This window comes from Paroedura picta, chromosome 3, assembly GCF_049243985.1.
Source record: "Paroedura picta isolate Pp20150507F chromosome 3, Ppicta_v3.0, whole genome shotgun sequence".
Lineage (NCBI taxonomy): Eukaryota > Metazoa > Chordata > Lepidosauria > Squamata > Gekkonidae > Paroedura > Paroedura picta.
In genome coordinates this window covers 6,740,524-6,768,350 of record NC_135371.1, presented here as the reverse complement: position 1 = coordinate 6,768,350, position 27,827 = coordinate 6,740,524, and the positions used below count along the sequence as shown (strand labels likewise).

At 49.6% G+C, this 27,827-nt stretch overlaps 1 protein-coding gene across 3 annotated transcripts; it reads right to left on the bottom strand.

The window, feature by feature from the left end:
* Positions 1–8: 8 nt before the first annotated feature.
* On the bottom strand, positions 9–27,787 carry LOC143834249 (uncharacterized). Of its 3 annotated transcripts, none has more exons than XM_077330908.1 (4): positions 27,670–27,787; positions 7,842–8,558; positions 6,907–7,030; positions 9–5,899 (listed from the first exon to the last, which is right to left on the bottom strand). In XM_077330908.1, exons 2-4 carry the CDS (start codon positions 8,535–8,537, stop codon positions 4,641–4,643), a joined length of 2,079 nt encoding a protein of 692 aa, XP_077187023.1. In that variant the 5' UTR covers positions 8,538–8,558; positions 27,670–27,787; the 3' UTR covers positions 9–4,640. The 3 variants fall into 3 exon arrangements, with proteins under 3 accessions (XP_077187023.1, XP_077187022.1, XP_077187024.1); XM_077330907.1 differs by lacking the exon at positions 27,670–27,787 and adding an exon at positions 22,581–22,679; XM_077330909.1 differs by lacking the exon at positions 27,670–27,787 and adding an exon at positions 15,566–15,698.
* Positions 27,788–27,827: the final 40 nt, after the last annotated feature.

The window sequence follows — 27,827 nt, the reverse complement described above, 5'->3', positions numbered from 1 at the left end:
AGGCATAATTTAAATTTAAATTTCTTTTAATGCATTTACAACTACAGATTCACAAACAGTCATGGGAAGGAAGTGGCGTTTGTCTCTCTTCATGTGAACAGCGGACATGCATAAACATTGAAGGATAGAAACAGATGGGGAAAGTGGAGGGATTTATATGCAAGGAGGCAGCTGAGTATGATCTACACAGAGAGGGGGGCTCAAATCCGTGTGGAAGGCCTGCACCCTGATCCCAAGTGCATAAAGATGGGACGTTGCTAGTGAGTGGTGAGGGAGACACACTCTGTGCATGCTCAGAAATATCCAGGCGTATCACTGGGCTAAACATTGCTATAGAAAACAAGATTCGCGTCATCCAGAAAGAGGCAACTGTATCGTTCTATATAGCAGGGGCAAAGCCATCCATATTTTTAAACCCCACCTTCCCTTCGGAGAGTGTCTCAAAGCAGTTCAGAAAGCTACTTGCCTAGTAATCCTTTCTAGCTATTGGCTGAGCTGCTGTGATGTCACAGAACGTTACAGAGGGCGGGGGAAGAACACACACGCAAAGAGAGCCTTCAGATTCTTTGTCACCGTACAACAAGGCGAGCTTTATAGGCTGGGGAGACCTGGACTGAAGTCACCCCTCACTGATGGAACTTGCGGAATTACTTCACGGGCACCTGTCCTACCTGATATGAGTTTGGGGAGGTCAAAATGAAACTACTACTCTCTCTATATGATGTCCTGAAGGACAGAGACTGAATGTTTTGCTGAGTGTGTCTCATTCTAACATGCCCCCCCCCCCAAATACTCTCCCTCTAATCTCTGGGGTGTTATCAGGTGACTGTTATTCCCACAGTCTTGTTAGGGGCTTTCAAGCTGCTTCCAATTTTATTTTATTTTTTTAGATTTATATACCGCCCTCCCCGAAGGCTCAGGGCAGTTTATATTAAACTAGTTAATTTAAACATTAAATTTATGGCCACCCTACGAGTGAAGGACCTCCGGAATGTCCCTGCAGTGAGCTTTGATGCACAAATTGAGGGCCACGGCTTCTCTGGGTTCTGGCCCTGCTGATGGACCTCTTGATTGTACGTGGGTTTTGATGACTTGTGTGACGCACAGCGTTGGGACTGGTGCACCCAACATGGCTTCTCTTTTAGTCTTAATACACCTCACGATGGGTCTTTTCCTACTGCCTCCAGTTCTCCTAGCAGGGTTGTCTTTTCCGGTGACTCTCATCTTACAGCGTGACCAAAATACAACTGCTTCTGTTTAGTCATTTTGGCTTCTGGGGAATGTTCAGGCTTTATTTGTTCCAGAACCCTCTGCCCCTCTGTTAAAGGGGCAGTCATCCCCCCCCCCCCGGCTACCCTACCCCTTCACCCTCCTCATTTTTATATTTCCAATTTGTATTTTGAGCGCCCCGCAGAAATAGGTTAATTTGACAGTGGGGTTGAGAAGGGTGGGCAAATGTGGAGGGGGAGCTCTGCCTTCTTGTAACTTGCGTGCCGAAGCACACCATAGCCCTGCTTACCCTCTTCAGTAAGAAGAACATCCTGAGTGTAAAGAACTGGAACGGCAGCACTAGTATCTTTGTGTGTGTGGAGGGTGAGGTGTTCTAATTCTAACCTTTGTTTAACGCAAAGCAGCAGTAAAAACTGTCAAGGCCCCTCCGAGTCCAAAATCTACAGCTTCCTCCTGCTTTTAATCGTGTCCATGTACTAACAATGTGTGCTTATGTTTTCAAAACAGGAGCGTGTGTGTGTGTGTGTGTATGGTCATGTGCCATTTTTTTAATTCCCTATGGGCCCTATTGTAGAATGACTTGCTTTTCACAGCAGCAAAATGGAGCCTCCACATTCCAACGCACTATACCTCTCTGGGTCTGCCTCCACTATGAATTTAACCGTGCTTGAAATCAGTTTCACCTCCTCTGACACCGCCACCACTGTGAACTGTATTAAGGGCAGGGAGCAACAAAATATTTTGTGTCTCAGACTAGATCAGAGGCAGCCTTAGTTCAAATTCCCCCTGAGCCATGAAGCTCCCAGGGGGGGTTCATGAGATAGTCTCTCTCTCTCTTTTACCCTAATTAGAGGGCTGTTGTGAAGAGAAAAGGAGGGGGGAAAGCCTAAAAATATATCGCCTTGGAAGAAGGGAAGCTTAAAAAAAATTGTGGTAACTACAACCCCCAGATTCTGTTGGCTAAGAACAGAGTGGGAAAGGTTCGGGCTGCAGCTGATGCTGCCCTTTCCACAAATATAAAACTGGCTCAGTGAGGAGAAAAATTCTATCCCTCCTTGCTTGCTGGTTTTCTATTTGGAGGGATTTTTTAAACAAAAGGCAGCTCCCCCCCCCCAAAAAAAAAGGGGGTCCACCACCAGCACTCTGAAGCTACACAATTCATTCTACCACTTCATTCTCTCCAAACCAGGCCTTAGTGAGGCAGATATGCCCTCCCTTCCCCAAATTTTAGGGGACCAATCGGCTGGTAGGAAGTCTCCTCACGGCTGCAGGCAGGAACAGGAACTAGCCTAGGCCCCGAGACACATTCTAGGAGGTGATCTTTCACAAGCACCCTGTATCTGGCCTTGCAGGAGGCTCGAGGATGTCCCATCTGAAACATTAACCTACTTGGAAAAGAGCAGGCATGGATGGAAGGCAGCCATTTTTTTCTTCTACCTGCAACATGTACCTTTTGCTGTTGCCCAGCGGGAGGGTTTCATGGGAATCCTGCAAAAATGCACGGGAAGCACGAGCGGAAAAGGAAGAGCACAATGGCGAGGGTGGGCGCAAAGGCCCTTAGCCAATCAGAGCCCAGGAATAAGCCCAGGCCTTTTGGAGGACTTATTCCATGCCCGGTTTGGAATCGTTCGCCCGTAAGGATTAGTGGCGCTGCAAACGGAGGGGAATTTAACAACACGGGGACTGCCTCTGTTCTGCAAAACACGGAACCCGCAAATGTACATCTAACTTGCCTGCTTCCCTAAAGATCCTTCCGTTCCGTAGAACTACTTTTTCCGAACTTTGTCCCTGGAGATCCAAGATCCCCTCAGAACCTTCGGTGGGGGCCCTGGAAAAAAAGATTAATTCTGGTGGGAAAGCGACTCCGAACTACAGTCAGCCAGATCTCCAGCAGCCCCTGAAGTGTGCAGCGCTGGGGAAGGAGTTTGGATCAACTCCAAAACCTGGCTCGCAAAGACAGGAGGGGCAAGGGGGGGGTTGGTATCCCGAGGGACCGTGCCTGTTCAGACGGCAGAGGGAGCGGGTGGGTTGGGAGTGACTGTATATTCCGGCTCCAAAGAGCCCCCTATGCGTGAAAAACGAAAGGAAACAAAAGCAACCTCCCTGTGGAAAAAGCTTCTACTCTTGCGCTTTTTGCTTACCACGCTGTTTTCTATTGGCGAGGGAGCGTAAGAAACAAAACAACGAAACAAAAATGTTTTAAAACGTGCTCAAAGCAGAGCAGCCTACGAGGGTTGCCAACAGGCCTGGAAGAAAACATTCTCCCCCTTTTATAGAGGCGAGATGTCATTGATTTCATTTTCTTATTTAGACGATTTAAAGGCCGCCCCTATAGAACCCGTCAACTCATTACCATAACCAAGGGGTGTCCTTTGCCTCCACGCCCTGAAAGGCTGGAGCTACAAGTTTGCTCGAATTATTCAATGAGCAGGACTTTTTTTCGCCAGGCTGGTTCGCAACCCGAATTCTACTCTCCTCAGTATTCGTTCTGCTGCCCATCACACGCGAAAAGCTGGGCGTACGCACAGGGTTGCGGGGAGGCCTGATATGCCTAACCAAGGCTGGAAATGCCTAAACGCCCTGGAAAATATCCCAGAATTCCTCACCACACACATCCTGAGGCAGCTGTTCGGGGGGCTTCTCCAGCAGACAAATCGACGTGGATCAACATCCCTGAACGCACAACCCGACCCTGCCCTCGAACTGCCTATGCGCCTCCGTTTTAAGCTCCCCATTGGGCACTACGTACAGGGATTCTCGTGCTTCAGGGCTGGTTCACACATTTGCCGGCTGTGGAATCACGTACATACGGTGAGCGTGCTTTGAACACGTGAAGCCGCCTTCAGCCGAATCACACCATTGGTCCGTCGAAGCCTTAGTTTGTGCACCTCGCAGTACTGCGTCTGATGCACAGGTGGCGCTGGTGAGCTGTGCTCACACACACACTCAGTTTAGGTATTCTGTCGCCTTTTGCAGGAAGGAAAATCGAATCACAAAGGTCAGGGTTCTACCTCAGCTCACTTTGATGCTCATGGCCTCTGGCATACAGAAGAGACTGCCAAACCTGCAGGACAAGACTAGCCCCTACAAAAAAAAAAAAAGAAAAGAAATCTACCTGGCCCTACCTAAACGTTTTTTAAATGGGGAGATTTTACGCATACTTTTAATCTTATCTCTCTCTTTGGGGTCTGGCGTATAATAGGTCCATGCGCCTTTACTGTGGAGCCCTTACTGCTAAAAAGGTGCCGACTTTATTATGGAGCTGGGCTGTTCTTGCCCTCCCCAGCAGGCTGCCTAGAGAAAAGAGTCTAGAAGCTGGTCATCCCTGGCATACGAGATTCCTGGCTGCGGTATGTGTGAACCAGCCTGTGATCCGAAGGGCAGCGCAATAACGGGACGGTCTCCCGCGTTTACGAGCATTTATACGGCTCCTCCCCCGTGTGCACCCGCTTATGGCTTAGGAGGTGGGAGCTCGAAATGAAACACTTCCCGCACTCTAAGCACTCGTAGGGTTTCTCTCCCGTGTGCACCCGCTTATGGCTTACGAGGCGAGAGCTCGAAATGAAGCTTTTCCCACACTCGGAGCACTCGAAGGGCTTCTCCCCCGTGTGGGTTCTCTTGTGGGTAATGAGGGAGGCCTTCTGCCTGAAGCTTTTGCCGCAACCTGAGCATATATATGGCTTCTCTCCCGTGTGGATCCTGCTGTGCGCCGTCAGGTTGGAACTCCGGCTGAAGTTCTTCCCGCAGTCGGGGCACTTGTACGGCTTCTCCCCTGTGTGTGTTCTTTTGTGATCCGTCAGGTGGGAGCTGCTGCCGAAGCGCTTCCCGCACTCCAAGCACTCGTACGGCTTCTCCCCCGTGTGGACCCTGATGTGGTTGATGATCTGCGAGCAGGCGCTGAAGCTTTTCCCGCACAGCGTGCACTCGTAGGGCTTCTCCCCCGTGTGGGTTCTCTTGTGGGTGATCAGGGAGGCCTTCTGGTTGAAGTTCTTGCCGCAGTAGGAGCAGCTGTACGGCTTCTCGCCCGTGTGGACCCGCTTGTGGGTGATCAGCTGGGAGCTTGTGCTAAAGCTCTTCCCGCACTCGGAGCACTCGTAGGGCTTCTCCCCCGTGTGGGTCCGCTCGTGGGTGATCAGCGAGGCTTTCTGGTTGAAGCTCTTGCCGCAGACGGCGCATTTGTGGGGCTTCTCGGGCATGTGGGTCTCCTCGTGCCTCAGCAGCTCCGAGGGGTGCGAGAACCACGTCTCGCACACGGAGCATTTATACGGCTTCTCTCCGGTGTGGATTCGCTCGTGAATGACCAGGTGCGTTCTCTCGTAGAAGCTCGCTTCGCAAAAGGAGCATTTGTGGGGCTTATCAGTCACGTGCGCTTCTCGGGGGCCGAGGCGCGGACAGGGGCTTTCCCCCGAATCTGCACGCTTGCGGAGTACCTCCTGGAAGGTGTTTTCCGGTAAGCTCCTGTCGGGCTCCTCACAATGTTTGGGTGCCTTCCCTGGAGAGTTTTCCGGGCGGTTTTCCGGTCCCTGATGACTTCCGCCTCCTTCTTCCGCCTCGGAACCCTGGAAACATTTCCCTTTGGGCCTTTCCGGTGGGCCTCCCCCAATGCCTGCTTGCTCAGGCCGGTCCCCCTCGAAAGCCTCCTCTTCATCATCTGGCGTTTGTTCATTGCCTGCAGAGGAAAAAAACAGGGAACGGTATTATTCTTTACTTACTTTGCTTTAGAAAACCCATATCCCAGCACTGGGCACCAGGCCGACGAATCAACTCAGGAAAAGCAAGACGATAAATCATGACTACAGGTCTAAACACGCACCCTCCACCAAATCCAAATTGTCAGCAGGAACTGACAAAAGGACCTGACATATCATTGGGGGAAAAAATAATAGAATCCTGAGTTGGAAGGGACCTCCTGGGTCATCTAGTCCAACCCCCTGCACTATGCAGGACACTCCCAACCCTATTGCTCTTCCACTGTCACCTGCCACCCCCTTGAGCCTTCGCAGAATCAGCCTCTCCATCAGATGGCTATCTAGCCTCTAAAAATTTCCAAAGATGGAGAACCCACTACCTCCTGAGGAAGCCTGTTCCACTGAGAAACAGCTCTGACTGTAAGGAACTTCTTCCGGATGTTTAGACGGAATTTCTTTGGAATTAATTTCATCCCATTGGTTCTGGTCTGTCCCTCTGGGGCAAGAGAGAATAATTCTGCTCCATCCTCCATATGGCACCCTTTTAAATACTTGAAGATGGTTATCAAATCCCCTCTCAGTCATCTCTTCCGGCTAAACAGACCAAGCTCCCCCAACCTTTCTTCATACGTCTTTTTCTCCAAATCCCTCACCATCTTTGTTGCCCTCCTCTGGAAATGCTCAGTTTGTCTACATCCCTCTTCAACTGTGGTGACCAAAACTGAACACAGTACTCCAAGTGATGGATGGGAGAGGACAGGACAACATTCTCATTCTGCTACAGCAGGGGCGGCCACACTGTGGCTCTCCGGATGTCCACAGACTAAAATTCCCAGGAACTCCTGCCAGTGCACACTGGCAGGGGCTCTTGGGAATTGTAGTCCGTGGACTTCAGGAGAGCCACAGTGGGGTCCCTCCTGTGCTATGGGGGACTCGAGTCAGAAACACCAGTGAAACCAGCCCAGAGACCCTTGAGGGAAATGCTTACCGGATAAGGTTGCTTCCCAGTCCGCTTCCTGTTTCTCATCCAGCGGCAGCTGCATTTTCAGGATTTCTGGCGAGGAAGGATCCGACTTGGGGGAGCTAAATGCTTTCTCCAAGCCTCCTGCCACCTACGTAAGAAAGGCAGCTTGAGAGGCTGATATATCCAGAGGGAGTTCACTTGTTAATGTCCAGTAATTAGCCACCCCTGGGGCCAAAGGTCTGTCTCCTGACCCAAACAACAGCCTCACTGCACTTGGGCAACAAAAAACTTGCAGTACCTGACTGGTGGTAAGAATACAGCAAGAGGCCTGCCCTTCCCCCCAAGCTTATTCATCCCCGATGAATTAATGACCTCTAAAATTTCCTATCATGAACAGTCCTGCTCAGCTGCTGGCAGGGACTCATGGGAATTGTAGTCCATGGACACCTGGAGAGTCACAGTTTGGCCACCCCTGATTTACACTGTCCTATCTGCCTCAAGTTCCAGTTACAAAAGTGGTCTATAGTTTTTTGGGTTTTTTTTGAATTTATATCCCGCCTCTCACGATTTTTGTCCCCTCGAGCCGGCTAACAACTAAAACCATAACAATTTCCCCATAAAACCCACTTAAAACAACAGCGATGCACATAAAAACCCACAAGACGGCGGAACAAACTATCACCCAACATAATTTACTAAGCCCAGCCAGCCAATCAGCATGAGGTGTTAATATAGTACAGAGATGCTCAGCCAGGGCGGGACCCCTGATCGAACTCCGGTCAACCACCTCCTGGCCTCAACCAAATGCCCGGTGGAAGTAACACAGATAAACAATTAAAAATAAAAAAAAAATTCTGGGAAATAGGGCTTCCATACTGCTTTCCTTCTCATTCAGAAATTAGGCTGTTTGGTCCCTAAACAAAACAAAAAACAAAATCTCTGCCATCGTTTCGCCTCACCTTTTGTTCCGGCTCCTCGGATTCTTGCAAGAAACTCTCTGCCAGGGCGACGGCTCGAGTGCAGGTCGCGGGATCGTGGCCCCTGACCCAGCTCTGCATTTCCTGGGGCAGGACGGTCAGGAACTGCTCCAGAATCAGAAACTCCAGGATCTGCTCCTTGGTGTACGCCTCCGGCCTCAGCCACTGGTGGCAAAGCTCCCAGAGCTTGTTACAAACCTCCCGGGGGCCCTCGGCCTCCTCGTAGCAGAAGAGTCGGAAGCGCTGGCGCCGGAGTTCGGTGCTGGCCGGGTCCTCGTCCAGAACCTCCTCCTTGACTTTCACGGGCGGCGGCTGGCGGCTTTCGTAGGCCTCGCCGTCCCCTTTGTGGAGATCCATGCCCTCGGCTCTGGGCCACGGGGCGCCCTCCGTGGACCTCTTGAACGTGGCCTGGAAATACTTGATGTCTTCTTCCGGGGAGTAGTGAGGGGAACGGGGAGAGTTCCTCCATCCCGGCCGATGGGGCTGCATCGTCTTCAGGAAATCCTGCAACTGGTTTTCCCAGCACTGGTCTTCCGGCTCCCGCTTAAACTGCGGCGGGTCTGCCCCTTCCAGCAACTCTCCCGTCGCCCCGATTTGGATGACCCGAAGGTCCCTCGGTCCCACCTCTGAATCCTCCTGCGATTCAGGCCCGGCCGGCTCCCGAGAGGCAGCCTCCATTCTGGGGTCTAACTGTGACTCCTAGGTGGGAAGAAGAAAGTCAGTTTTATACGGAGGAGAGAAAGACGTCATGCAAAAAGGACCCCTGCTATGTTAGCCTGGTCACGGCCGAGTTTCTTCTCAGCTGAAGGAGGCCAAGTAGGAGCAGCTCCCGGAAGGTGGCCCAGGAAGCAGCTTGCCCCAGGAGAAGGCTCGCCCCCCCCCGTCCAAGTTCCAGTTCAGAGCAAGTTACTGGGCCTGGCTCTTCTTCCAATTGGCAAGCTTGGAGGGGGGCAGGATGTTGGGGGGTGATGACTCCTGATTAGCCCTTCCAAGGTAAAGGTTCCCTCCTGATGGGGACTAAACTACCAGGGAGGGTCACCTGCTATGGGGGGAATACTACCAGGGGAGCCAATCAGGTTGAAGAAGAAAGAATCACAGAATCATAGAGTTGGAAGGGGTCATACAGGCCATCTAGTCCCAACCCCCTGCTCAACGCAGGATCAGCCCTAAGCATCCTAAAGACTTGGTTATTATACTCCACTTTTCTCTAGCCAAAGGAGTCTCAGAGTGGCTTATAATCGCCTTCCCTCTCCCTGCAACAGACACCCTGTGAGGGAGGTGAGGCTGAGGGAGCCCTGAGATTACGGAAGAAAAAGAGTTGGTTCTTATATGCCGCTTTTCTCTACCTGAAGGAGTCTCAAATATCCCGTGAGGGAGGGGAGGCTGAGAGAGCCCTGATATCACTGCTCAGTCAGAACAGCTTTATCAGTGCCATGAGGAGCCCAAGGTCACCCAGCTGGCCGCATGCGGAGGAGCAGAGAATCAAACCCAGTGGGCCAGATTAGAAGTTGGCACTCCTATACAAAGCTGGCTCTCCCATTCCTCCACATTTAGCCAGCTGGGTGACCTTGGGGCCATCACAGTTTCTCTCATAACTCTGAGCCTCACCTGCCTCCCACGGTCTCTTCGGTGGGGAGAGGAAAGAGATTGTAAGCCCTTTTGAGACTCTTTAAGGCACAGCAAGGCAGAACAAATCAATATTTCTTCCTGATACCTTCTGTGTTGATTTCCTCCTAAAAAAAACTGCTTTGGAGAAAGGAAAGCACAATGGGTAGAAACTATTTACATAAACAAAACATCAGGCTGATGGAAATAAGGCAGACAGTTGACAATTGACGTAATTCAATTTAAACGCCGCATTTTTGCGCCTCCTCTGTATAAGGTGACTGTAGGTTTGAGTCCAGGACAGGGGAGCAAAAACCTTTGAAAAAGACAAACCTTCTCAACCAATCTTTGCTAGAAACTAGAAAAGGAGCCGAACTCCAATAAAGAGGAGCGTTTGGAGAAATTCTAAAGCAGGTGTGGCCAGGCTGTGGCTTTTCGGATGTCAATGGACTACAATTACCATGAGCCCCTGCTGTTGGCAGGGGCTCATGGTAATTGTAGTCTGTGGACATCTGGAAAGCCACAGACTAGCCACCCCTGCTCTAAAGCAATGTCTACAGCTGAGTAAACTAACCTGCACGTTGCACGGTAAAAAACTGTAGAAAAGTTTGATAAACAGAATGCGATTGATGCGATAAATAACATCTGGACAGTTTGTTTATAGAAGCGAAGATGAATTATCGGCGGTCGCTGCTCTCTTCTTCGGATATCTGAAGAAGGAAGCAGCGACTCACTGGGAGCTCCTCTCCTGCCACAAATTTAGTCAGCCTTTAAGATGCTTCCTGATCTAACGGAGCTGCCCATCTTGATCCGTGAAGATGAATTTCTGAAGCTTGGAACCTAACTTTCTATTTACTGAATCTGACTTTACTGACTTCCTCAGGCCTCCAACAAGACTTGTTTAGCTACTTTCTTCTGCAGCTTCTTATCTGTAGACGCATTCCAGGGAGCAGGCTAGGCCGGAAAGAGTTCTAGCTTTTCAAGGACAAGGACATTTGGGGGGGGGGGGGAAGGGGACGGTATGTGAAGGGAGGCTCTATTCCTCGAACAGACTGAAGGGGGTCCACAGGTTTATCATCTCAGAGACGAAATGAATCCATTAGGAGGGAAAAACACACATACTATAGTGTTCTGGTTTGCAGCGGGAAGCACACCTACGGCCCTCGTACCTGGAAAGGCATGGGGAGTTTCTGAAAGGCACTGGGGCCTTCGTCGGCTTTTGTATATCCCTTCTGCAGAGGATGATTCTGCAAAAGCCAAAGAGGCTGCCGGTTTCGCTGGACGCAACTGAGCAGCCAGCCAGCCTGGTCCTGGTGGCTTGCATTATTCATGAGCCCTCCCTGCAGCCGGATCGGAAATCTTGTTAGGGGGCCCCTCGGTTGGAAAGCAGATCTGGTCCCCCCCCCCCCCCGCACGGCACAGAGGTGCATGTGGCAAGGAGCTTTGTACGCTCCTGGTAGATGCAGATGTGTCTTTTATGTGCTGCTCAGGAAAAGGAAAGCACGAGGATGCTTGATGCCGATTCGGACCACCCAACTGTCTGTTCTGCCTTCAGATGGTCAGAGAGGTTGGTGGTTTGAGACAGGACCTTTTAGAATCATAGAGTTGGAAGGGGCTAAACAGGCCATCTAGTCCAACCCCCTGCTCAGTGCAGGATTAGCCTCAAGCATCCATGAGAAGAATAGTAGAACCATAGAGTTGGAAGGGGCCACACAGGCCATCTAGTCCAACCCCCTGCTCAGTGCAGGATTAGCCTCAAGCATCCATGAGAACAATAGTAGAACCATAGAGTTGGAAGGGGCTATACAGGCCATCTGGTCCAACCCCCTGCTCAATGCAGGATCAGCCTAAAGGAGAGATGGCCAAATTGCAGCTCTCCAGATACCTATGGACTACAATTCCCATGAGCCTCTGCCAAAATGCTCTGGAGTTTTGGGCAGCAAATGGCATTTGGCCACACAAGCGTTGGCTTTTATACCCCGCTTTGCACTGCCCGAAGGACTCTCAAAGCGACTTACACTCTCCGTCCCTTCCTCGTCCCACAACAGACACCCTGTGAGGGAGGTGGGGCTGAGAGAGCTCTGAGAGAACTGCTCTTTGAGGAGCGCTCCAACAGGACTGCGACTAGCTCAAGGTCACCCAGCTGGCTGCACGTGGAGGAGTGGGGACTCAAGCCCGGCTCTCCAGATTAGAAGCTGCCGCTCTTAACCACTACACCACGCTGGCGAAGAGTCGTGCCGTTCCCATGGATCAAAGCCGAACTCTGCTAGGACAACTCAGCTTAAGAATTTCCATTTGGGCAGGGTATCAGAAGTGTCTTGAGCCGAGAACAGTTTTTGCCGATCTGGCTGCTGCTTGTGACACAGTCTGGAGGGGGGTGGCCTGTCGTACAAGTTTTCACAAGTCCCCCCCCCAGCCTCCCCGCAGATTATTCCGACTCTTAAATAACACTCTGAGCGACAGAACTTGCCAGGTAATTATGAGTCAGTCAATTAGCAAGCAGAAGCAACAGGATAACTGTCTGCCTCCGGGCTTGGCCCTCACTCCGGTTCTTTTCAACCTGTACATCTCTGATGATCCCGAGAGGCGATCCGGGAAGTCTGCTTAGGCCAGGGAGGGTCAAACTGTGGCTCTCCAGAGGCCCATGGACTACAATTCCCATGAGCCCTTGCCATCTGGCAAGGGCTCATGGGAATTGTAGTACATGGGCCTCTGGAGAGCCACAGTTTGGCGACCCCTGGCTTATGCCAATGACATGAAGAGTGGCAGAAAGGCACACATTTATTGAAAGGACTGAGAAAATAATGAATAGTTGAAAGGAATGAGGAAATTTTGTCTGATTACTACAGCAAATGTCCAGGAAAACGAAGGGCGCTCCTATTTCCAGCTTTATAACAACCTTGCCCACTGTCCACTGAATGTCTACCTTGATGGCACCCAACTTACAAACAAACATACACTTAAGTACCTTGGACAGGACTCAGCGGTATAAACGGCATCTTACCAAGGCAGCAGTGAAAATCCGCAAACAAAACAATATTCTCCCCAAACGATCTGGTACAACTTGGGGTGGATTTGCTGTGACACCTAGATGCTCAGCTTAGGACATGTGTACAATGCTGCAGTGCTTCTGTGTGGCTCAATAGCCCCCCATGTCCACAAACTTTGCCCAACTCAATACAGCAATGAGAACCATCATATATATGAATAATAATGTGTAATGTTGTTTAAAATCGAACTCCCTGGTCTTAGGAATGGGAACTGAACTCAGCACGGCCTGTCACTTTTGGGGATGCTTGCATTCTTGGGGGGCGTCGAATGGGGCTAGCAACAAGTCTCTTTTAATTCCTTTTTTCACCACCAGGGGAACATCTGCCATTAATCGCTAACCTTAACGTTTTTATTCCCCTTCTGCTTTTGTAAACCCAAGTTACTGCGGAACTCAAGTTCGTTATTCCAGCAAGGCGACAGATTGTGCTGAACATCTTCCTTATGCTGCATATTCGTTGGCTTTCTCCCTGATGCTGTTTACTAATTTCCTGCTAATAGACTCTCCCCTTATAGTTGCACTCTGATGATTCCTGGTTCATTGCCTGCGGAAGGGTGCGCGCACATGAAAGCTCACACCTTGAATGAAACTGTGTTGGTCTTAAAAGTGCTGCTGGACACAAATTTTGTTCTGCTGCTTCAAAGCAACAACACCTGAACGCTTGAGCAGCCTTTCAGATCTGGGATTTCCCCATGTGGACAAGGCAGCCCTGGTGCAAGCGACTGCTGTGATCACCACATCTAACCATGCGCACTGGCTAGAATGCCAGCCACAGGGAAATCAGCTTGGCTACTGCCAGATATTATGCCTGGAGTTGTTGAGAGCCAGACTGCCTGCTTCTTCCCAGAATGAAACCTGCCAGTTTTGTTTGCCCAGTGAGGTGGAATGGTGAGATGTTAAAAGATTTTAAAACGTTTGACTGTTTAAGATGATTATCATGTGGCTTACAATTGCCTTCCCTTCCTCTCCCCAGAACAGACACCCTGTGAGGGAGGTGAGGCTGAGAGAGCCCTGAGATTACTGAAGAAGAAGAGCTGGTTCTTATATGCCACTTTTCTCTACCCGAAGGTAGAGTCTCAAAGCAGCTTACAATCGCCTTTCCTCTCCCCACAACAGACACCCTGTGAGGTGGGTGAGGCTGAGAGAGCCCTGATATTACTGAAGAAGAAGAGTTGGTTCTTATATGCCACTTTTCTCTACCCGAAGGAGTCTCAAAGCGGCTTCCAGTCGCCTTCCCTTTCCTCTCCCCACAACAGACACCCTGTGAAGGAGGTGAGGCTGGGAGAGCCCTGAGATTACTGAAGAAGAAGAGTTGGCTCTTATATGCCACTTTACTCTACCCAAAGGAGTCTCAAAGTGGCTTATATTTGCACTGATATTACTGCTCGTTCAGAAGAACGGCTTTATCAGCGCCGTGGCGAGCCCAAGGTCACCCAGCTGGCTGCATGTGGAGGAGGAGTGGGGAATCAAACCCGGCTCGCCAGATTAGAAGCCACCACGCCCCACTCCACTCACTTGCATACGACTGCCACTCCTGGCATAGCTAGCTCAGGGTGGTTATGTTACATAATGATATTAAACCATTAAAAACAGTTTATACAGCTTAATCATTCCAGTTATTAACCAATGCCTTCTATTCCACTTCTCCCATTCCAGGGTGGTGACGGGGGAGAGGTCCTGTAGGAGGGAGCCCCTCCCAATCTTGTTCTGCAATTAATTGGGCCCAACCTTATGCCTTGCAGGAGAGCTCTTTTTTGCAGGCCCTACTTAAGAGCCTCTTGTGGCACAGAGTGGTAAGGCAGCAGACATGCAGTCTGAAAGCTCTGCCCATGAGGCTGGGAGTTCAGTCCCAGCAGCCGGCTCAAGGTTGACTCAGCCTTCCATCCTTCCGAAGTCGGTGAAATGAGTACCCAGCTTGCTGGGGGGTAAACGGTAATGACTGGGGAAGGCACTGGCAAACCACCCCGTATTGAGTCTGCCATGAAAACGCTGGAGGGCGTCACCCCAAGGGTCAGACATGACTCGGTGCTTGCACAGGGGATACCTTTACCTTTACTTAACTGGGCAAGCTCCTGCAGGGCCCACAGCTCTTCCAGGAGCTCATTCCACCAGGTAAGGGGCCAGGACCGAGAAGGCCCTGGTTGAGGCCAAGCATATGTCCCGACGGCCAGGGATCACCAGCCGGTTCAGATTGGCAGAGTGAAGTACTCTTTGCAGGGTATGGCCAGCTAGGTGGTCCCTGAGGTACATTTGGCTCTTGAAGGCCCAAACCAAATCCTTGAACCTGAACCAGAATTCAACCTGGAGCCAATTAAGTTGTTTGAGAACAGGCCTAATATGGGCTCTCTGTGGCCTTTTAGTGAGAACACGACTCACTGAATTTTAGACCAGTTGCAGTTCCTGGGTCAGGGTCAAGGGCAGGCCCCGTAGAGCGAGTTACAGTAATCCAGCCGGGAGGTGACAGATGGATCGATGGCTGCGGTTAGGTGCTTCCAGGGGTGCCAGCAGAGCCTCCCTAGACCCGGATGCATCGAAGATCCCGCCCAGGTTCCTAGCAGATTGTGCAACCGTATTCTGCACCCCCTCGAGGCAGGGCAGACGTGCCTCCTCTCCCGGCCCCTTCCTACCCACCACAGGACCTCCATCATTCAGGCGCTGAGTTTCAGTTTGTTTCCCCCACCCGCCCCAACACACACCCCGGGGGAAGTTCATCCGCCATTACTGATCTTCTCACAGCGGTGCAGCTTCAGGTAAGATTCTGGGATGTCCCCTGCCTGGAGTGCAGCTGGAAAGGCTGCGGCTCCAAAAGGGCGGAAGGGGAGAGAGGTGGGAGAAATGACCGCAAAGCCACCCGTGTAGGCATCCTAGGAGAACAGCCGCCACGCCGACGAGGAAGCCCGCAAAAAGCACAGCCCCTAATCCCCTAGCCTCCTCTCTAATCGCAGGTCAAGTTTCTCCCAGGATCCTGAACAGCCCCCTCCCCCTTGCCCAAACCCCCCTTTGGCCACCACCCGCTTGTCCCGATCCCAGCAACCTCCTGGCTCCAACTCACCCGGCTCCTCCCCAGGCCTTTGTGTCTGTCGCAGCCCTCCAATTGCTCCCAGGGTAGGAAAATAAATGCGAGAGGCAGTTTTTCATGTCAGACCAGAGACAGGAAGGCGGGACAGGAAGGAGGTCCTTCTCTCTCTCCCCCCCCCCCACCCTCCTCCCCGCTCTTGGCGTCACTAGGCTCACATTTCCTAGGCCTCTCTAGGAAGCTGCAGCTCGGTGTGCTTAACCCCTGGGGCGGCTATGGAAAAGGCTGAGGCTTGGGAGGCAGAGTGGCACCTTGGCCAGATGCAAAGGATGCAGTGGCTGGGAAGCAAGGGGAAAAGAGACAGATGTGGCTCTGGAAACGCTTGCTGTGAGGATGCCCAAATGGCAGAGACGAAACCACGTATTTTTCGACAAGTCTGTTTCAGAGAGTGGAGCCTTGGCACTCCTACACCCCGAAACCATTTCTGTGCAAGTAGAAAGCCAGTTCTGCAGGGAGAAGGGTAGGTTCTAGGGCTTCTCCCTGGCATGTTGATTTTCTCTGTGCCAGGGAGTTGCTTGGTTGTTGTTTTTTTTATAATGGAGGATTTATCCTTGCAACCTGATAGCAAACTTTATTAGCATGGGCTCCCTGATGGGGTTGCCAACAGTCCTGGAGTCCAGTCCTTGCCATCTTTGGCAATGGGGTTGCCAACAGTCCAGTCCTTGCCATCTTTAATAGAGGCTTTAGAACTGCTTGCTTAAGAACTGGGGCAGAAAAAGCCCTGGGTGAATTAAAATAAAAAAAATCTTCCATGGGAACTTTTAACCTTTTTTTCTCCCACATTTTTTTTCTGAGGCTAGAAATGACCCAGGGATTTTGTGGATCACAGCTCAGCCTCTTTAACAACAACATAATTTTATTTTTAGCTCATCCTTTCATATTGCTCCGGGCGGGTAACTACACTCATATCATAAAAATGGCAAAACATTTATTAATTCAGCTAATGCCCCCATCTGAAATTCCAGACAGGGTTTTTTTGGAAGCCAGGAGTTGGTTTTTCCTGCTGCCATTATATCAGCATTATCGATCAGCACTATGTAGAGGTGTTAGGCTGGGACCTTAACACTGGGTTTCAAGTCCCAACTCTGCCACAGGAATTTTTTGGGTGACCTCTGTCTCTTTCAGCCTAGCCTACCTCACAGGGGAGAAAAGGGAAGAAAGAACTATGGATGGATGGATGGAAGACAGGCAGGTGATACAGATGACAGATATCCCAAAACATGGAAATTAAAGGAATGGGGGGAGGCCAGAAGTACTGAACCAAGCAGTAGAGCTACATGGAGGACAAGGTCTATCCATGGCTCCTAGAACGATGATTGGAGAGATCTTCTATTTTAATATTTATGGCTAATTGATGACTTTAAGGGATAGGGTTTTAATGTAAATGTTTAAATGCGTTGTATTCATTTTAACGAATTTTAATTTTTATACAGGGATTGTGCTGAACTATAAAATGTAATTCGCTCTGAACTCCCAACAACAGGGTGGACTATAAATCACATAATAAATACACTCTGGATCATAATCTGACGAATCATAGAACCATAGAGTTGGAAAGGGCCACACAGGCCATCTAGTCATAGAATCATAGAGTTGAAAGGGGCCATGCAGGCCATCTAGTCCAACCCCCTGCTCAACGCAGGATCAGCCCTAAGCATCCTAAAGCATCCAAGAAAAGTGTGTATCCAACCTTTGCTTGAAGACGGCCAGTGAGGGGGAGCTCACCACCTCCTTAGGCAGCCTATTCCACTGCTGAACTACTCTGACTGTGAAAATTTTTTTCCAGATATCTAGCCTATTTCGTTGTACTTTAAGTTTAAACCCATTACTGCATGTCCTCTCCTCTGCAGCCAACAGAAACAGCATCCTGCCCTCTTCCAAGTGACAACCTTTCAAATACTTAAAGAGGGCTATCATGTCCCCTCTCAACCTCCTTTTCTCCAGTCTGAACATTCCCAAGTCCCTCAACCTATCTTCATAGGGCTTGGTCCCTTGGCCCCAGATCATCCTCGTCGCTCTCCTCTGTACCCTTTCAATTTTATCGACGTTCTTCTTGAAGTGAGGCCTCCAGAACTGCACTCCAGGTGTGGTCTGACCAGCGCCGTATACAATGGGACTATGACATCTTGTGATTTTGATGTGATGCCCCTGTTGATACAGCCCAAAATGGCGTTCGCCTTTTTTACCGCTGCATCACACTGCCTGCTCATGTTTAGTTTACAATCCACAAGTACCCCAAGGTCTCGTTCACACACAGACGAAGAGTGCTTGCACTCGAAAGCTTACGCCCGGAATAAATCTTTGTTGGTCTTAAAGGCGCTACTGGACTCTGGTTTTATTGTGCTACTCCAGACCAACCCATTTGGATCTATAATAAATACAATTTATTTATTTATTATACTTGTATGCCACCACTCCTGGTCTGCCGTCTTGCGCAGCTGATGGACCTTCGGCCTTGTCCAGCACAGCTCTGCTTGGACATCCCGTTTCCGTTCTATGCCACATCCCACCGGCAGCCGATACACACTCAATCCCGCTTTCTCCTGCTTTATCAACCACTCACTATACAAGTCTCCCTTGGCTGTTATCTGGGTCTTTAAAACCAGGCTTGGATTAAAAGCGACACAGATTCTGTTGCCGCGTCTGTGTGCCTTGAGGGGGGGGGGGGAGACGGAGGGGGAAGGAGGAAAAGGCGGCCTCTGAAACAGGCCCAGGGAGAGATCAGGCCACAGACCCAACAGCGGGGACTTTGAACCTGCTCTCAATTAATCGGAAAGCTTCCCGCAGCGTGTCTCCTGTCCTGGTTCTTTATTGGCGTGCTTAAACCGAACGCTGCATCCTGTCTTGCTTTTATTCATCCAGTAAAAAGGATTTACAACATGGTGTGTGTGTGTCCCCCCCCCCATCCCTTTCATATGCAGAGTGCTGGTTTTTATGCGGCACATTTGTACAACAGATAGGGAGACAGCAAGAAATGGCCTTTTCCAAGGATTACAGCACAGCCTGTCTGGGGAAAGGGAAAGGGAAATTGGGGGGCAGGTGTCCCTAGGCCATGGAGGGACCCTGCTGAAATCCCAGCCATGCAAGTGAAACAGAGAAACGGGGGAAGGGGTGGGGTCTTGGTTTAATTGTAGAGCACCCACTTGGCATGTGGACGGTCCAGTTCAGTCCCCGGCATCTCCAGTAACAATGTCCAAGTACTAAAGATATCAGCCTGAAGCCTTAAAGGCTTAAACAGAACTGCACGGGCAGAGATGGCCAAACTTACTTTGTTAATTAGAAAAGGCACAATATCGGTATTTGTTGCTAACTGGAAGCCTCTTACACACTTTGTGTGATGTGAACAAAAATGAAATGATGGGCTTGAGGATTAAGGGGGAAAATAGGAGCTTATAGGGAGAAAAAAAGAGGACTTTCATTGCTTTTATATAATCATAATGCAGCTGATGAGTAATTTGATTTCTATTTGTCAGAGCCAAAATCGAAAGCCTTCTCCTGTTATTCATGCAAATAAATGAATTTTCCTTCTTTCTCTCTAACAGGGTTTCTTAATGGCCCTGGAAGGGTTTCCTGAATGGGTGGAAGTTAATTAATATTTTATATTTTCTAAAATTTCGTTAAACATTTATCAGGTGACATGACTATATATGGGTCATGTCGACCTGCCCACCCCTCTCCAAATGGCCAATGAGGGACCTGGAGGGGGTGGGAAGGGGAGGGGCCCCAGGTGGACATATACAGATCTTTGCTTCCCAACCTCATTCTGCACAAACTAATCACTTCTGTTTTTTCTCAAAACCTGAAGAATGTTTCAGGAGTTTCTCAATGGTAAAAAAGTTGAGAAAAGCTGCTCTAGTCTCTCGTTTTCACGTTACACTCTAAGATCTTTAATACAAGTTATTATTATTTTTTAAAGAGAGCCACTGCTGGTGGAGGGAGGTTCTGACTCAGGAGAAGGCTTCTTCATGTGAATGGAGGTGGGGAGACGCCTACAGGAGTGAGTAGACTTTTCCTGCCCTGTTCCCAGCTGCTGCCAGAGGAGGGATGGATTTTGGTATCCCTGTGTCATAAAATCATAGAGATGGAAGAGACCCCCAGGGTCATCTAGTCCAACCCCCTGCACAATGCAAGAACTCACAACTACCTGCCCACCCACAGTGGCCCCAATTTCATGCCCCAGTGATCCCCGCACACCAAAAATCTCCAGAATCCAGCCTTCTTGAAGCAGCCCAAGTACCTCACCTAGATATCCCAGGCAAGGCTGATCCCGTCAGATCTCAGAAGCTAAGCAAGGTCAGCCCAGGTTGGCACCTCCAAGGAATACCAGAGTTGTGAAATGCAGGCAAACCAGCTCCAAATGTCTCTTGCCTGGTGGCCAGACAATGGTAGGATCTTCTGACTATATCGCACATGCCGTATGACAAATAAATAATGCAGCCCAAGTCTGAGTGCAGATCAGCATGTCTTTAAGAGACGGAGATCCAGCTCAGAGAGCCGGTGGTTTGAATCCTTGTCGAATCAGGGATTCTCCATGTGAGCTTGGACAAGCCATTCCCTCCCCCTTCTCCCACCCCATAATCTGCAGCACAGCAATATTAATACTGACCTACTTTACCAGATTCTTGTAGGGATTACGACACAAAAAATGTACACAAAATGCTTTGAACATCGGAAAACGCGATGTAAATGCTTAAGAAGCAATATCAATAGCTTCTTGTGTGCTGGGACATATTAATTCTGCCCGGTTCAAAGGCAGGATTAGGAGATCTGACTGTAGACACGTTGCAAGTTCTCCCCTGTTTGTTTTGTCTTTTAAAATCCCTGCGTTTAAACATTTATTGATTTGTAGACCGCCTTTATCACTGAGACCCTCAGAGGACATGATGTGTTAATGCAAAATTCAATAAATAAATGAATTCTATACACACAATAAAAACCGTCTTGCATACATTGAAACATAATGCAGTAGGAGCAAGGTAACAACACGCAGCAAGGAAGAACACGGATTCATATTCTACTGAAACATCTTCCTATCTTGTTCCAAGGAGAAACACTCTCCCTAAAACCCCAGCTTTTATTTTGCTAGGAGTTTTTAAAAAGGGAAAAGCATTTTGCTGAGCAATCTTCCATGGTCCGCCAGTTTGGGGTAGTGGTTAGGAGTGCGGACTTCTAATCTGGCATGCCAGGTTCGATTCTGCACTCCCCCACATGCAGCCATCTGGGTGACCTTGGGCTCGCCACGGCACTGATAAAACTCTTATGATAAAACTGTTCTGAATGAGGGGGGATATCAGGGCTCTCTCAGCCTCACCTCCCTCACAGGGTGTCTGTTGTGGGGAGAGGAATGGGAAGGCGACTGTAAGCCACTTTGAGCCTCCTTCGGGTAGAGAAAAGCGGCATATAAGAACCAACTCTTCCTCTTCCTCTTACCTGCCTATCAATTCACAGTGGCCTTACGGCAGGTCAGCCAACTGGTTCTCACCAGCTCAGCATTATTATCTAGTCTAATTGGTAAAAGCTCTGCAGGGTCCCGAGCAAAGATCTTTGACAACTTTTAACTGGAGGCTGACCTTGAGACTGACTCCCCCACATGCAGCCAGGTGGGTGACCTTGGGCTCCCCACAGCACTGATAAAGTAGTTCTGCAAGAGCCTGCAATGGTAGAGCCAGCATCTGGTAGACAGCCCCATTTACCTGCCCCATGGAATTTCTCTACTGAGGTAACTAATTTAACAGCAGGCTTAGATCAAAGGCTGGATGCTTCTCTCATGTTTATATGAAAGGATGGATCTTATGACGGAAAATGACTGCAGATTTGGGGCTGGGGGTGGAAGAAGAGTTGGTTCTTATGTCGCTTTTCTCTACCTGAAGGAGTCTCAAAGGGGCTTACAGTCGCCTTCCCTTTCCTCTCCCCACAGCAGACACCCTTTCAGAAGGAGAATTTCTCCTTCTCTCTCTTAATGGAAGAACGCTTTTCCTGGGAAGGTACTGGCAGAGAAACATGCCCTCAAACAAACAAACAAACAAACTGCTTCAGAGCAAAAGTAATACAAGAAGAAGAGCTGGGTTTTTATACTCTGCTCTTCACTACCCAAAGAAGTCCCAAAGCAACTTGGCAATACCTTTCCCTTCCTCTCCCCACAGCAGACACCCTGTGAGGTAGGTGGGGCTGAAAGAGCCCTGAGAGAACTGCTCTGTGATAACTGCTCTAACAGGACTGTGACTAGCCCAAGTTCACCCAGCTCACTGCATGTGGAGAAGTGGGGAATCAAAGCCAGTTTTCCAGATTAGAGTCTGCTGCTCTTCACCACGACGATGACAACGACAACAACAACAACAACAACAACAAAAGAGATCAAAAGCCTCAGGAGACAGCATCCTGTCTTGGATTGCAGTTCATTAATATTTTTGAAAACATGTCCCTCCCCCTTTCTGCTTCGAACAAAGCCGCTTCAGAAAAACAAAAATTAAAAGTGCACCAAGAACATATTGTAACCATCAAAAAACACATCAAAACACAACCGACCCCAAACAGACCCAGACCAAAGAGAGAAACCAGGGAATTCTGCAGAGAACCCCAACCAAACAGAGTGCTGTCAAAAGAGCACGTTTTCTGTTCGTGCTCCATTCCTGGTGGAAAGATCCCATCGTGGATCTAACAAACGGACTGAGCCCCGGGATCCCAGCCCTGGGTTGGGAAATACCAGGAGACTGTGGGGGTGGAGCATGGACTCCCCTTCCCCACCCCATGCCAGGGAAAGAAATGCTGTGCGTCTTCCAGTCTCTTGCCCCAATTTCATGCTTGTCCTTTGCCAATCCTCCCCAACCATTTCATATGTGCTTTTTGACAATTTCCCCCCTCGAAATTTCATGCCTGTCCTTTGCCAATCCCCCCCGCCCTGAGCAATTTCATGCCTCTTGTGGGCTTGCAGCCCCCTTCCCCAATACCAAACCTCCCCACAACCCCCTTCCCCACAAGACTCGCCACCCACCTTCCTCTCCCTGGTCTCAGCCATTCGCCCCCCTCCTGCCTTCTGCTCCCAGAGGCGGATTCAAAATCCCTGTTTGCAGAGGGGCAGGACAGGAAGTGGCGTCAGGGAATAAGGTCTCCTCTTTCATCTCTCTTCTCCCCCCACCCCACCAAAGGCTCTTCCCCTCTAGGAAATGCAACTCTCTCTGTTTAACCACTTGAGATCCAATGGGGAGAAAGGCTCCCTCCGGGTTGGCTGCATGAAGCGGGTGCCTTCTGCTAAGAAATTCAATAGAATTCATTGGATCCAGGCTGCTTTGGTCTGAAGCGGGAGAACTGCGCGCTAGGCAGTGGGCAGGACCCCGACAAGCATAGGGGCTAATCTATTAGGCGTGTATTGATAGCTTGTGATATGTGAATGGACAGGCTGTTGATAGAAGACGTGGAAACTGTAGACAGAACGGCAGTATATAAATGTGAAAAATAAACCAACCAACACGAAATAATAATAGTAATAGTAATAGTAATAGTAATAGTAATAGTAATAGTAATAGTAATAGTAATAGTAATAGTAATAGTAATAGTAATAGTAATAATATCCTGCCTCCACCTTGAGCCCACATCTCACCTCACAATGTGGTGGAATCAGCACGCAGCAGAGAGCTTGGATGAAGAATAAATACGTTTTTTCCCCCCAAGTTCAAGGCTCCTGCTTGTATTGTCCAAATGCCTGCGTTGATTAATCCTTGCTCCACAATGTGTTTTTATAAAATGTTTCAACACAGGTTGTGGTGATGGAGGGCCCGATGAACAGAAGTTTAAAACAGACGTTTAAAAACCTCATTTTTAACAGGTTGGCTTTAAATTGCGTTGCTGGATGTTTTCAATGTTGTGCCCTCCCCACCCTGAACCGGCTTGCCGGGAGGGTGGGATGTAAAATAAATAAATAATAAATTTCTCAATGATGCATGTTTTGATTCCTGTGAGTGGTTGTAGAAGAAGCGTTGGTTTTTATAGCCCGCTTTTCACTGCTTGAAGGAGTCTCAAAGTGACTTACAATCGCCTTCCCTTCCTCTCCCCACTACAGACACCCTGAGAGGTAGGAGAGGCTGAGAGAGCTTCTGACAGGACTGCTCTGTGAGAACAGCACTATCAGGACTGTGACTAGCCCAAGTTCATCCAGCTGGCTAAATGTGGTGGAGCAGGGTATCAAACCCGGCTCTCTGGATTAGAAGCTGCCGTTCTCCATCACCACAACATGCTGGTAGGACCCCAATGACTGCTTTGCCTGGGGGGCCTCTGTTAAGACTGTTCTGAGTTCATTGGCACCTTTAGGACCAACACAACTTTATTCAAGGTACTAGTAATCAAGCCCGCTGTACGTATAATACAGTGGGCGCTAGCGGGGCAGCGCACGGCCGGCGAGTCAGCATGCCGGCAGCCTGACGCGTCGGAAAGCGCGAAAGGCCGCCAGCAGGGGAGCAACTGCGAGCGCCTGCCGATTGACCCCGCCAATGGTCTGTCCGGAGGAAGGGGCCAATCGGCACCCTTCCTCATCCCGGACAGAGCCCGCCCTAACTCCTCCCCCCCAGCCCTTACGGCTTTATTTAGTCCACGGCGCCACGGCGGGGTTAAGATATATATACAAACCATCGGTGTGTGTGTGCAAGCACACGTCTTCCGCTCTGAGGGAGTAGTGTGTGCACATGAAAACTTGCATCCGGAATTAAACTTTGTTGGACTCGAACCTTTTGCCAAAAAAATCAACGCACATACGGGTGCATTTCAAGAGCTGTTCATTGGACAGCAACCTTTGCGGAGTTCCCCGCATGGCTGTGATCCCAGACACACCTCCTGCTCTTGTGTCTGGCTGTGGAGCCCACGGAGATGAACAGTTCACCCCCCGAATGACAAAGAGAGATGTACTGACTTTATTTAGACCTTGCCTTTCTTCCCCATGGGAACCCAAAGAAACTAACATCATTCCCATACATTTGATCCCCACAACAGCCCTGTGAGGTAGGCCTAGCCAAGACGGTGTGAGTGTCCCTAGGTCACTCAACCATGGTAGAGGGGGATTCAGGCAGGGCCTGAGTTTCAAGTTCTCACAGAATTCTGGCTGATCTTCAGAAAGAAGACCGTAGAGATCAGTTCCCCTAGAGCCAGCGTGGTGTCGTGGTTAAGAGCAGCAGACTCTAATCCAGAGAGCCGGGTTTGATCCCCCACTTCCACATGCAGCCAGCTGGGTGACCTTGGGCCAGTTACAGTTCTCTTAGAGCTCTCTCAGCCTCACTTACCTCACAGGAGGTCTGTTGTAGGGAGAGGAAGGGAAAGGTGTTTGTAAGCCACTTTGGGTCTAGGCTCACCACTCTACGCTATTATTTAATAATCCACAGCTGAGAGTGTATCTCATGTGCGTCAGAAAAAAAAGCTATATGTGTAATTCCCAATAAGTGCCGTGGATTTATCTGAACCCTTTTTAAAACTTTATATTCACTGAGGAGTAGCTGTGTTAGTCTGTGGTAGTGAAAAGGAACAGGAGTCTAGTCCTACCTTAAGGCCTAAATTGTTGTAACATTTGTGGCCTAGAGCCTATTGCTAGAATTGTTTAAAAATCACTAGCTTGTAAAGTTCCAAAAATAGTAATAGTAATAGTAATAAAAGGTAAAGGTATCCCCTGTGCAAGCACAGAGTCATGTCTGACCCTTGGGGTGACGCCCTCCAGCGTTTTCATGGCAGACTCAATACGGGGTGGTTTGCCAGGGCCTTCCCCAGTCATTACTGTTTACCCCCCAGCAAGCTGAGTGCTCATTTTACCGACCTCGGAAGGATGGAAGGCTGAGTCGACCTTGAGCCGGCTGCTGGGATTGAACTCCCAGCCTCATGGGCAAAGCTTTCAGGCGGCTGCCTTACCACTCTGCGCCACAAGAGGCTCTAGTAGTAGTAATAGTAATAGTTGGTTCTTATATGCTGGTTTTCTCTGCCCGGAGTTTCAAAGCAGCTTACATTTGCCTTCCCCTTCCTCTCCCCACAACAGACACCCTGTGAGGTTGAGGCTGAGAGAGCCCTGATATCACTGCTCGGTCAGAACAGTTTTATTAATGCTGTGGCGAGCCCAAGGTCACCCAGCTGACTGCATGTGGGGGAGCGCAAAATCGAACCCGGCTCACCAGATTAGAAGTCCGCACTCCCAACCACTACACCAAGCTGGCTTCATTGTTTATTCATTATTTCCCTGAACATTTATAGGCTGACCCAGTACCCAATAGGTCCTCAAGGCAGATAGTGAATAAACTAGCATAGAGAACAATTCAAATAAAATCATCTCAAAACATAGAAAACCAACCAGCCAGTGTAGAATACAAACTAAAAGCAACGTCCTCTATTTCGTCCAGAAACGTTCTGGAAAACACTGTGAAAAGGACTGTGGGCAACTTTAGAGTCTTTTTTGCCCAAATACAAGGTGGCATCTAGAAAAACCCACAGTTGCAATTTGGGGGGGGGGGCATGGGTGTATAACCTCATGCAGGACAGGCGAAACATCTATTCCTGCACCAACTGGACTCTTTACCCTGCACACTTTGGTCTTGACAATTAATTTACCTTCATCTAGTCATTTTCTGACCCTGTTTGAATATTTCTGCTGCCTTCCCACGGCCGACACGAAAAAGAGATAAACCTGGATGCAATTACTGTGCCCAAGTATAGAGTACCACCAGAATACAAAAACAGCACCTTATTTGCAACGCCAGAAGGCAATGAAGGCTAAACAGAACCTCCATGTTCAGAGGCAGTCTCCTGAGAATACCACCTGGGGCTGGGAAACTACAGTGGCCACCTTGATTTCTGGGGTACTGCATGAGGGCCTTTGGGGACTACAGGTGGGCCATTGTGCAAAACGAGTCACTGGACTGGAGCAAGAGTCCCCAACATGGTGACTGCCAAGATTTTTACCTGTGCCCACCAAGAGGGTGGGGCCAGGTAGATCTTTTGCCTCTCACAGTTCCTGATGGGAGATTGGACTGGCCCTGCAGCATTCAAATGCTGCTTTGGCAGCAGAAGGGTCTAAACTGTGTTACCGAAATTAAGCCGTGACAATTGTTTTGTGGCTGGCTCCACACAAGCAACAGACCTGCCAAGCTGTTGGACTCTTGCACCTGCTGTTCAGCAGTACACGGCCTCTGAACATGGAGGTTTCATCTAGACAGAAGTAGAAGAGCTGGGTTTTTATACCCCACTTTTCACTACCCAAATGGGTCCCAAAGCGGCTTACAAACACCTTTCCCTTCCTCTCCTACACTGTGAGGTAGGTGGGGTTGAGAGAGCTCTAACAGAACTGCTCTGCAAGAATGGGCTTGAGAGAACAGTGACTGGCCCAAGGTCAGCCAGCTGGATGCATGTGGAGGAGGAGCAGGGAATCTGACCTGGCTCTCCAGATTAGAGGCTTAATTTCAGTAACACCAGATCTATAGATATGGCTTCTCCATGGCTTTCCCTGATCCTATTTAAAGGTATTTTTGAGGCAATGAGAAGAGCCCTGCTGAATCAGACTAAACAAGAAAGGCGAGTTGCAAACAAACCAGAGGAATAAAAAATAAAATGCTTGTAACATGATTACAAGCTGGGCAAAAGAGAGCCAGCTTGGTGTCATGGTTAAAAGTGGCGGCTTCTAATTTGATTCCCCGATTCTCCACATGCAGCCAGCTGGGTGACCTTCCGCTAGTGACAGTCCTGTTAGAGCTGTTCTCACACAGCAGTTCTGTCAGAGCTCTCTCAGCCTCACTTCCCTCACAGGGTGCCTGTTATGGGGAGAGGAAAGGGAAGGCGAATGTACGCTGCTTTGTGACTCCTTCAGCAAGCGGAGAGCGGAATATAAAACCAAACTCTTTTTCAGCCGTGTGTCCACCAGAAATCCAGCAGGTGCAGGTAGACTGCCTCTGTACATGGAACCCCCATTCCTCAAAGGTTATTTACCCCTGGCTGGGAATCATCTGATACTAAATCATGGGGGAGGGGTGTCTGCAGCCCTGTTTTTCCTCCTTTGGACACATCCCAGTCTCTTTTTCTTTCCTCCCTCCGATCTCCATCAGCTTCTGGCTCCTTTCACTCACCGCTCTGGATTGGGGGCTCAACCGGGCAGCCTCTGCAAAACTGGAAAGGGATCCAAAGTTTAGACAGCTCCAAAGTCCACCCACCCTGGGGGAGGAAACAGGAAAAGGAACTCAAGGCCATTCTTTCTCTGCCCTTACAGGTCTCTCTGGGCTGAAAA